We start from the raw sequence: 11,906 nt of genomic DNA, 5'->3' as shown, positions 1-11,906 counted from the left end.
CACACCCACTCTCTCCCACACACACGCTCTCTCTCACACACATACACACTCTCTCTCTCACATACACTCTCTCTCACGCACCCTCTCACTCACGCACACACACACTCTCTCTCACACTCACACACTCTCACACACACACACTCAGACACAAGCAGACACACACACACTGTCTCTCTCACAGACACAGACACTCACATAGACGCACAGACACAGACACACTCTCTCTCTCACACACACACACTCTCTCTCACACACACTTTCTCACACATACTCTCTCTCTCACGCACACACACACACTCTCTCTCACACGCACACGCACACTCTCTCTCACACACACACGTTCTCACACACACACACACTCTCTCACCCACACACACACACAGAGTCTCTCTCACAGACACAGACACTCACATAGACACACAGACAAAGACACATTCTCTCTCTCACACACACACTCTCTCTCTCACACACAAACACTCTCACACACACTCACTCTCTCTCTCACACACACACACTCACACTCTCTCTCTCACACACACACACTCTCTCACCCACACACACTCACACACTCTCTCACACACACTCACTCTCTCTCTCCCACACACACTCTCTCTCACACACACACACTTTCTCACACACACACACTTTCTCACACACACTCTTTCTCTCTCACACACAGACTCTCTCTCACACACGCTCTCTCTCTCACACACACTCTCACACAAACTCACTCTCTCTCTCACACACACACTCTCTCTCACCCACACACACACACTCTCTCTCTCACACACATGCACACACACTCTCTCACATACACTCTCTCTCACAGACCCTCTCAGTCACACACACACACTCTCTCTCACACTCACACACTCTCTCACACACACTCAGACACACGCAGATACACACACAGTCTCTCTCACAGACACAGACACTCACATAGACACACACAGACAAAGACACACTCTCTCTCTCTCACACACACACTCTGTCTCTCGCACACACACTCTCACACACACACTGTCTCTCTCCCACACACACTCTCTCTCACACACACAGACTCTCTCTCACACACACACACTCTCTCTCAACAGACACAGACTCTCTCTCACAGACACACTCTCTCTCTCACACCCACCCACCCTCAGTCTCCCTGGCTGTCCTGCAGACTCCGGCCTCAGGCAGATCCACCTCCCTGTTGCCCAGACACGGACAGGGCTCTGCCTGCAATGGGGAAGGACTCGGAAGCCGGGCAGCAGCTTGCTAACGGCAGCCGCCGAGGATGCAGTCTGAGCGGCATGGCGATCCAGCCGAGCCCCGGGGAGAAGCGGCGAGCCCCGGGGAAACTGCGGGCTTTCCTGCGGAGGAACTGCCTGGTGCTGCTGACCGTCTCCGGGGTGTTGCTCGGGGTGGCGGCTGGACTAGCGGCCAGGAAGCTGCAGCTCTCCCGGACCCACATGCTGCATTTAGCTTTCCCCGGAGAGCTCCTGCTCCGGCTCCTCAAGATGATCATCCTGCCCGTGGTGTTCTGCAGCCTGGTAGCTGGAGCTGCTAGCATCGACCCCAGAGCCCTGGGCAAACTGGGGGGCAGAGCCATCCTCTACTTTGCACTGACCACCCTGATTGGATCAACGCTTGGAGTCACCTTGGGCTTGACCATCAAACCAGGAGATCAGAGCGGCCAAGTACGGCCCATGGACCAACCCATTGGCAGCTCCAGCCTGCCCAACAAAGAGGCAACTGATACCTTCCTGGACCTCTTCAGGTAAGGCACCCCCTGTTCACTCATCGCAGTCTGAGAGGGGGATCTTATGAAACACACTGGATTGTCAGGGAACTTGCCAAGGTAGATGTGGGAGAGTTTAGGACCAGAATTTGGGGGCCACCGTTTTAATGTCCAGGGAGGAATCTCTTCTGTCAGAGGAGGGGTGGGAGGGGTGAATCTGTGGAATTCTTTACCGCCCAGGGCTGTGGAGGCTGGGTCCTTAAAGGCTGAGATAGATCAGTAACAGAATCGAGGATGATGAGGAAAAGGCAGGAGAGTGGACGCCAGGATGATCAGATCAGCTATGGTCTCATTGACTGGCGGACTAGACTTAATGGGCTGAATGGCCCACTTCTGTTCCTACCTCTGATGGTCCTCACATTGGGATGCAGCATCGGTGGGTAAAAGATGGTTTCAGGGAGACTAATGGAGGAGTTTAACATCACCAGGGGTTTAGAGAATTCGCTGAGAGTGGGTTTTAGAGAAAAGCTTGTTTCTGATACAGTTGTTGTAATGTCCGACTGGGAATGTTTTAGCCTCAGACTGTGTGCCTGTCAGAAAATGAATGTTCCTAATATTAAGACTGTTACAACCGTGAGTGGACCATGATGTGTGGGGAGGGTAGATTGAATTTTGCTGCTCCACCTGCAACTTTCACATCAAAATGTTTTGTAATACACTTTTATAAATCTTATGAGTAACGTAATTTTTTAGTGGAATGTAATAAGGAGAAGCCGTGCTCATTGTGTTGGCAAGTGAGTTAGTAGTCAGAGGTAGTCCGATTAGATTAATAGGCAGAGAAGCTGAGGGGAGTGATTTTGATGTAGCCAATTGTGTTCTGGAACACACTGACTGAAAGAGAAAAGGGAATTGATTCAACAGGAACTTTCTAAAAGTGGATTGGAAACGTGGGAAGTGAAAAATGTGGGGCTCAAGAGTGGTGTGTGGGACAACTGTGACAGCTCTTTCAGAGTACAAGTGCACACACAATGGGCTGAATGGCCTCCTCCAGTGCTTACTATTGGGGAAGGGGGGTCCACATTTATTAGTTAGGCCTGTAAGTGCTGAAGACGTGTGAGATATCCCCTGCAGTGGGAAGGTGGGATTGACCCAGAGGCAGGCTGCTCATGCTGTTTGTGGATAACTGGTTGTGTTTTTGTTTATGTTTTTGTTTTGATTGAAATGACAGTGAATGCACAGAGTTCAGGCTGTCAGTCACTTTGAGGGGAGTATCTGAACAGGCTCTCCCCGAACTGAAAGCATTGACTGCAATCTCAGGCTCAGGAGCTGGCCTGGCCAGGCAGTTTCAACTGAGATCAGTCTTCATTTGGTCTCTTCTCACCCTCAGGTTCACTCACTGTCTCACACTCTGCCTCACCGTCACACTGAGTGTCTGTCCCACTATCTCTCACAGCCTTGCTCTCTGTCTCACTCTCTGTCTTGCTCACTGACTCACTCTTAGGAGATGATAGCCTAGTTGTATTATTAGACTATTAGATCATTAATCCATAGACCTGGGCAATATCTGGGGACCCAGGATTGATTCCCATTGTTGCAGAGAGCAGATTAGAGTTCAATAAAAACCTGGAATTAGAAGTCTATTGATGACTATGAATCCATTGTCAATTGTCAGAAAACCCCATCTGGTTCATTAATGTCCTTTAGGGAAGGAAATGGCCATCCTTGTCTGGTCTGGCTTACATGTGACTCCAGACCCACAGCAATGTGGTTGACTCTTTATTACCCTCTGGGCAATTAGGGATGGGCAATAAATGCTGGCCTAAGCCAGTGATGCCCCCATCCTGTGAGGCTGAGGGGTGACCTGAGGGGCATGGATAGGGTAAATAGACAAAGTCTCTTCCCTGGGGTGGGGGAGTCCAAAACTGGAGGGCATGTTTAAGGTGAGAGGGGAACTATTTAAAAGGGCCCCAAGGGGCAACATTTTCACGCAGAGGGTGGTGTGTGTATGGAATGAGCTGCCAGAGGAAATGGTGGAGGCTGGTACAATTACAACATTTAAAAGGCATCTGGATGGGTAAATGAATCGGAAAGGTTTAGAGGAATATGGACCTAATGCTGGCAAATGGGACTACATTAATTTAGGATATCTGGTTGGCATGGACCGAAGGGTCTGTTTCCATGTTGCACATCTGTATGATTCTATGAATTGAAAGAAAACATCACTGTCATACTCTCTGTCTCACTCTCTGTCTCTTTCTCTCTCACTCATTGCCTTGATCATTGTCCCCATCCCTGTCTCTGTCTGTCTCCATCTCTGTCTCTGTCTCAGTGTCAGGCTTGGTCACTTGGATTTTGGAAGGGAGTGTTGGAGGTGGAGGGTGATAGACAGAAACGGTCCCAGTATGAGAGGGAGTCTGGCCTTAAAATCACATCGAGTTACCTCAGGAAATATTTCTTCACACAAAGGGAGGTTGATGTTTGTGACTTGCTGTCACAGGAAGTAGTAGACACTGAGGCTCAGTTAATAATCTTTCATCTTTGTTGGTCACGAGGAGCTGAGGTGTGCAGATGCAGTTAGGTCCCATGTCAGCCATGATCACATTGACAGGATCAAGCAGTTGAGTGACACAATCCTCATATCCTACACAATACAGTCTGTTCAGAATTCCAGAAGGGATTTATTTATGACTGTCTTGTGTTTGTGACAGCAGCTTCTCTACGTCCCATCCATTCACCTTCCACTTTGGAATAGACAATCTCAGCCTATTCCAATCTTCCTGATGATTAAATTCTCTTGGGGTTCCAAAGGTATTGCCTTTGTAAGTTTTCTTTTGCTTCCTTTTGAGAGTGTTGATGTTCTCAATGCGGTGTTTTTTGTGATACAGATCCAGACAGCTTTGCAATCTAACCAAGATTCAGTTCAGGTTGAAATTCATTTCTTTGCTTTTCAATCTGTCTCTCTGGAATTTAAACTTCTTAAAGATGCTCCTATTAACACATGTCCTTACTTATTGATTTGTGAATGTATTTCCATGTACTCTTTCAATCGCTATCCCATTTATCCATTTTCCAAGCATAATGTAACTTTGAAAGTAAAAACAGATGACCAAGTGGGCTGAGTCAGCAGATTGATGACTATCAGATCAATTTACAGGATCTCCTGGTCATTAGAATTTATCCCCTGCCTTTTGATCAGAATTTTACTAATGACAGAGGCCATTATCTGGTCTTTTAGGCCTCCCCAGCTTTTGTAACTCAGTGCCAAGTGAGAGCTGCTGATACACTGAAGGGTCTCCAATGAAGCGTTTTCAGAAGCACATTCACTGAGCTTGAACATGTGCAGTTACTCAGAACAATGTTCTCAAACATCGTGATCAAATGCATCTTATTGATTGGATGTGATGCCCTGACCTTAATGCAGGAGCCAATTAGGTTCACATTGTTTAGTAGCATGGACAATATTCCAAACTTTTCCAACATATGAGATTCCGATTCTGTGTTCAGTTGGCCTTTCTGTCTGGAGTTCTGCAGTAGAATGTAACATTGATGTTTGTTGTAATCATCTGCAGTTTTTCTTAAGAAGATTTTTATCGACGCTATAGCTCTGAAACGTGAACTGGAAGTTAATGTTTCGAGTTTAGTATAATTGTTGTTTGGAACTGGTTCCTTCCGTTCCAGAGGACAGTCACATTGAACATGAAATGTGAATGATGTCCCTTTTGGCAATGATGTGGAGGTGCTGGTGTTGGACTGGGGTGGAGAATGTTAGGGGACAGGGCTCCTCTGGGTGGTGCCTATGCTTTTATACTCCAGGTGGGGCCTGTTTCTTGTTGTGTCTTTAGTCACCACCGAGACTTTGCTGTGTAAAAGTTGGCATTTATTGGAAAAGATATCCTCACTTAAAATTATTCACTTGGACCCCTGAAATTATGCAAATTTCTACATCTTAATTTCATCCAATGCCTGATTAGTTTTTTGTTGTGTGGGCTTTGGTTGGGAAGGCCAGCGTTTAGGAGCTGTCCTCTAGTTGCCCCCTGAATGAGGTGTTTTCTGCTTAAACCGCTGCAGTCCATGTGATAAGGATTAAGGATGAATCCCCTGGCAGCACCTAGCAGTGATGAGGAGGTACTGGGGTGGACAAAGTTAAAACTCACACAACAAAAGCTATCAGCGATGCTGCCCTTATGTTTGTGGAATCAACACATTTCTCGGGTGTGAGTGACAAAAAGTAAACAGCGAGGGAGATACTCAAACTGAGCCATGGTGCTAAAGACAGACACTCTTATCCTCTTAGACAGTGGTTCTATGTATAACCCACTGATCCTGTAAATACTGGGTGCTGCATTTTCCCTGTCTTAGCTTTCAATCCCAGTTATTGAACATCTGAATAAGAAAGTGGCCATTGTTATTTCTGTTTGCCTGATTTTGGTATCAGTGTTAGTGTTAACGTTTTGCCCTCTCTCTTACTCATTGCCCACTTTGTAACTAGAAGCTGAAGGTGATTGTGACACCGCACGGCCTGAGCACAGAACAAGGCATTCTGCTTTCTTGCTCCAACACGTGGCAGATATTTTGAAATTTATTTCACTTCCTTATATCTAAACTGCTGTCATATAAAACATCCTTTTTTCCAGCTAAAAATTCATCAAACTATAAATATAACGGTTGTTACTAAAATCAAATCAGACACCTGGTCCTTTCATTAGTGTAAGTATTCAGAAATGTCCAGCTACTATTTTGTGTGAAGGCTTTTGGGAAGTTAAACTGTGCCTCACTAGGAACATTTAAATCAAAATGATTTAAGAAGCATTTATTTATATCTTCTCAACAACAGGTTCATATTTTATTTATGGTGCATAGCCTCAGACATGAAAGGCCTTAACATTGTTTCCCATTGTGCTGCCACGTCAGTATTTTATCTTTAGTTGGGCCCCTAAGGTCCCTCTCTGAGGGGAGACAGTGACATGACGGTAATATCACTGGACCCAGTGACCCAATCACTCTGGGAACATGGGCTCAGATCCCTGCATGGCTCTTGCTGAATTTAAATTCAATTCATAAGATTTGGAATTGAAAACTAGTCTCAGTGCTGGGGATCCTGAAGCCAGTGTGGATTATGTAAAAACCCATTGGGTTCACTCCCCACTTGAGGGAGGGAAATCTGCCACCCTTACCTGGTCTGATCTACATGTGACTCCAGACCCACAGCAACGTGGCTGACTCTGGACTGCCATCTGAAATGACCAAGTGAGACACTCAGGTCAAGGGCAATTAGGGACAGGGCAACAAATCCTGGCCCAGCCAATGTCACCCCCATCCCATGAAGAACATTTAGAAGTCAGGTATTACCATGTTCCTTAACTTAATCTGGGGCTGTAATATGACACAATAAAACCCTGGTCACTAAACTGTGGGAACGGATGGAACAACTGGAGGGCAGTTTGAAGAGTTAGATTCATAATTCAATTTTTCCTTCTTTATCATTGTAATATAGAACATAACTCCATATTTTCTGCTGTTTCAAATGTGTATACCGTGCAGAGAGGCTGTGAGTGGGTTAAGCTCAAAGCCTTGATCTGAAGTTGTTTTCGTTGTGTGTGAGTGTATTGTACAAATACTTTCCCACGGACTCTAAAGAAACTTGGTAAATAAACCCGAGAGCAGGCTGCTGGGCTGAGAACAGGTAGAGACACACTCTGGGGCTGCGGGAATGTGTGGAACACGATGCATGAAATGGCCCATTCCCCCCTTGCCTACAGGCTGCCTTTAGATTGAGATTTTGGGAACTGCCCCGCTCATTCATGGTTTAATTATGTTGATCAGCTGGAGCTGAGTTGTGGGATAGGGGTCGAGTTATGTTCTGAGGTGAGCTAGGCCCAGCTGGAATCCATTGGAGGTTAGAAGAATGAGAGGTGACTGCATTGATAAGTATGAGGTTCTGAGAAGATTTGTCAGGCTGATGCTGAAAGAATGTTTCCTCTTGTGGAGGGAGACTCAATCAAGGGGACAATGTTTAAATGGAAGAGATCTCCCAGTTATGAAGGAAATGAGGATTTTGTTTCTCTGAGAGTTTTGAGCTTTCTTCTCCTGAGAACGATGAGGAGGGTCATTGAGTATTTTTGAAGCTGAGGTAAAAAGATTTTTTCTTGAATGTGGAGTTGAGAACTGCATAAGATCAGCCATGGTCTTATTGACTGGCAGAGCAGATGAGAGGGGCTGAATGGCCAGATTGTATTTGATGTGTATATGGGAGTCAGCTCCTTCAGCAGGCTATCGGAAGGGCTCGGGGGGAATTGAAGGAACAGAAGTGAACTGCGCTCTGAGTCGTATAATTTGAGTTAAGCTATAAATCTGTAAATATTTTAACTCCTTGCTTATAATAACTGCTTCAAGGTCATTGATGTTCTTGCAGCCTTCTCACAGAGTATAGCAACAAACTGTTTCTGATTAAATAAGTTAAAGACTGGCCTGAATTTTCCCACCGAGGTGGTCGGGTGGAGGTTGCTGTAGAAAGCTGTGCCCCCTCGATGTTGTCCTGCCCTGCAGTGAGTTGGACGAGCAGGAGGCTGGTGACATAGCCCAGGCCTCAGAGGAGACGATACCTTCCACAGAGGCAGGAGCCAGTTGAGGCCAATTTAAGACCTTGCTCATTTGGGGGTTGGGGTTGGAGAGGTGCTTCTCCCAGGAAGGTGAAGATGGAACATCTGCCTTTTCTGGAAAAAACTCTCAAAGATTGTGTACTTCCCAAGGCAGTGAGATAGTTGGAGAAAGACCCACTAAAGCCAGGATCTGTGGCTGGCTCTGATCCGTCTGCTAACGGTGTGTGACCAAATACAGACACTGCCCCCATGGCAACTACTGACTTAATCCAGAGGAAGGAGAGGTGATTTTACTTTAATTATTCATTCATGGGATGTGGGAGTCACTGGCTGGATGATGCCCAGTGCATCCTGTAGATGGTACACATTGATGCCACTGAGCGTTAGTGGTGGAGGGAGGGGACACTTACGGATCAAGTGGGGGCTGCTTTGTCCTGGATGGTGTCAGACTTCTTGAGTGTTGTTGGAGCTGCCCCATCCAGGCAAGAGGAAAGTATTCCATCACACTCCTGACACGTGCCTTGTTTTTAGATTACATTAGATTCCCTCCAGATTCCCTTCGGCCCAACAAGTCCACACCGACCCTCCGAAGAGAAATCCACCCCCCTCCCATATTTAACCCTGACTAATCCACCTAACACTACGGGCAATTTAGCATGGCCAATTCACCTGACCTTTGTGACTGTGGGAGGAAACCGGAGCACCTGGAGGAAACCCACGCAGACACAGGGAGAATGTGCAAACTCCACACAGAGAGTTGTCCAAGGCTGGAATTGAACCTGGGACCCTGGTGCTGTGAGGCAGCAGTGCTAACCACTGAGCCACCGTGCCACCCATGGTGGGGAGTATTCCATCACATTCCTTGTTGATGGTGGGGCAGTGTGCCATCCCAAAGCTTGATGTACATTATTGTTCTCTTTCTGGGTGTTCCTATCACTCTTTTTCTAACCAAGCAGCTTCTAACTGGTTCTAAAGAGGTGTCACTGGACTCAAAATGTTAACTCCATTTTCTGTTCACAAATACTGCCAGAACTGCAGAGTTTCTCCAGCAGTATCTGCTTTTTTTTTGGCTTCTAAATGAACTAATTAACTTCAACAGCGACTACACATCCAGATAGCCAATAGCCCACCAATGCATGGTCAGTTATATCATACTTTCGGCCATGATATTCTGAAGGCTATTTAACTTATCAAACCCCCTTGTGGCTTGTAATGAAATGTAAATAGTCTCTGGTCATCTTTAGGAAATGTTCTGATTTTGCATTTGGATGAAGGCCTCTAATTTGTGCAATGCTGAAATGAGAAATTCAATATTTTCATTGTATTTTCTGTAACATCTGACTTGAACTGTTTTGGAATGTACTTACAGATAACTCATGAATAAAGTGTGTTTTTGTGAAGAAACATTCTGTTATAGTTACAAGTTTACCGAGGAGCTGCGTCTGGAGATTGCAGCCAGAATAATGTGCTTCAAAACTAACCTCACGTAATCTATTTCACAGAAACGTTTGCTGCAACTTTCTGACACTTGGGTTGTCTCAGAATAAAATCACTGGGACCCGAAATGTTAACTCTGCTTTCTTTCCACACATGTGGCCAGACCTGCTGAGTTTTTACAGCAATTTCTGATTTTGTTCCAGATCCTGGTTGTTGCCTAAAAGGAGGCTACTGTTTATTTCTTTTCGCTGCAGACGGTTTGATGAGTAATGATTGGATTGGATTTGCTGTGAAATTGTTGTTTCTTTTTGTTTGTTGCAGGAATCTGATTCCTTCAAATCTTGTTGCTGCAGCTTTCCGCTCGGTGAGAATTACTCCTTTAAAACCTTCAAACTAATCAGGGTCTGACAGGGACATTGGTTAACGGCTGAAGCAGATGCTGTGCTTTCTATGCCTGCTCTTGTTCTCCCTACTGCACCAACCAAACACTATATCTCACTGCCATTTGTCACCAGGGCACATTTATTAATTCCAGTTGCTCAGCGTCCATCAAAGGTTGGGAAAAGATCCATATTCAAAATAACATTTGGGAAACGCTTCCTTTGCTTGTGTGAATTAAATTGTGGTGATAACCTTTAAACTCCCAAATAGTGAACAAGTGAGAACTTTGACATTCCTGGTGCAACACAATACACATTGCTGCTAAAAGGACAGGAAGACTGCTGGCAGTAATGGCCCTGTCTCTAGGCTGGAAGTTCCAGGTTACAGGTCCCAATCCAAGAATTTTCCGGCTGTGCTGATTGGTTGTCAACAGTAAATCCTTCCAGGTGGCTGTACAGCAGGTGGTAAGAGGGGGAGAATGGCCTTCTCAGCTACCCCTGCAGACGGCCATGGTGAACACTACAATGCATTACCCATAAACCTGCACCAGCCAATGGCAGTGCCCGACCCTATCCTCAGGAACGGAGACTGGGGAAAAGCCAGGGGACATAGTGAAAGGTGACCTCATGGTGACAGGCTCCAGAAGTGGCCAATTATATTTGCCTTTAGTGGAGTTACACAGCTCAGTGTGCTGGTGTTGTTGGTGAATCACACTTGATGTGCAGGTATTTGTTATGATTGACGAACCATGGCAGGGTCTAACACAAGCTTCCTTTCTCAGTATGCCACAGATTATAAATGGGTACTGACTGTAGCCCCGGGTGAAAACGTAACATCCAGAAACACAACCCTCGAAAAGGTAAGAGATGTTCAACTCTGGTTGCCAAGAGAGCTCTGGAGTTTGTTCTTATAAATATTTATTTGCAGAGGTACACAGTCAAGCACACACCTCCAAACCCAACCGCAGGGGGAGATGGTGGGGAACTGGAGGAGGTAATAACAGGAGATCTGTGTGATCTCAGGTTTTCACCTTCCACTGCTTTCTCTGACTCACATTTGAAAGTGATCATTGAATCTGTTTCTGTCATGATGCAGATCGCAGTAATTCACCACCTCCGTTAGAGAAATACTTTCTCATGTCAATCCCGGACATTCCTGTCAACTGGGTGAATGCATGTCTTATCCAAGAGCAAAAGCTGCTCCCTGTCTGATGAAAGGAGGTTGGCTGGGGGAGGGTGGGGGGAGACCAGAGTGGGAGGGGGTCTGGGGTTGTCGGGGTAGGGTTGTGCAGACCAGCATGGGGGGTTGGGTGGAGTTTGGGTGGGGTGGGGTGGGGTGGGGGGGGGGTAATCTTTGAAAAGCAAACACAGCCATTGACCCCCTGGGGCAGGAATGAGTCAGTTTCAGCATGACCCTGTTTGTGTGAGAGCTCAGTCAGGGTGGATAGTCTTGCTATGGTTGTCTCTGATCCTGTGGCCTACGTTTTCTGTCTGGGATTCCAGGTTCCAGTTGGCACCGAGGTGGAGGGGATGAACATCCTGGGACTGATCCTGTTTGCGATGACCTTTGGGATTGCTCTCCGGAAGCTGGGCCGTGACGGAGAGCAGCTGATTCAGTTCTTCAGCAGTTTCAATGATGCCACCATGATCCTGGTCTCATGGATAATGTGGTGAGGGTTCAGCAAGGAGCTCGCTCACAGACCCTTCCTGAATGGGTTGCTGCTACTGCCATCACTCCCCCCCCCCCCCACCCAACACACCCTG

General features: G+C 46.5%; 2 protein-coding genes across 2 annotated transcripts in view; both read left to right on the top strand.

The window, feature by feature from the left end:
* cep68 (centrosomal protein 68) overlaps positions 1–11,906 on the top strand; it is a 130,482-nt gene that overhangs the window by 44,258 nt on the left and 74,318 nt on the right. The window lies entirely within an intron of this gene.
* The window catches only part of slc1a4 (solute carrier family 1 member 4), a 27,407-nt gene continuing 16,592 nt past the window's right edge, over positions 1,092–11,906 (top strand). The window contains exons 1-4 of the mRNA XM_043696689.1: positions 1,092–1,765; positions 10,084–10,126; positions 10,925–11,002; positions 11,646–11,812. Coding sequence (XP_043552624.1) covers positions 1,230–1,765; positions 10,084–10,126; positions 10,925–11,002; positions 11,646–11,812 — 824 coding nt within the window. The 5' untranslated portion in view covers positions 1,092–1,229. The remainder of the gene's footprint in view (positions 1,766–10,083; positions 10,127–10,924; positions 11,003–11,645; positions 11,813–11,906) is intronic.

This window comes from Chiloscyllium plagiosum, chromosome 9, assembly GCF_004010195.1.
Source record: "Chiloscyllium plagiosum isolate BGI_BamShark_2017 chromosome 9, ASM401019v2, whole genome shotgun sequence".
NCBI classification, from domain to species: domain Eukaryota; kingdom Metazoa; phylum Chordata; class Chondrichthyes; order Orectolobiformes; family Hemiscylliidae; genus Chiloscyllium; species Chiloscyllium plagiosum.
This window is presented reverse-complemented; position numbering and strand designations above follow the sequence as displayed.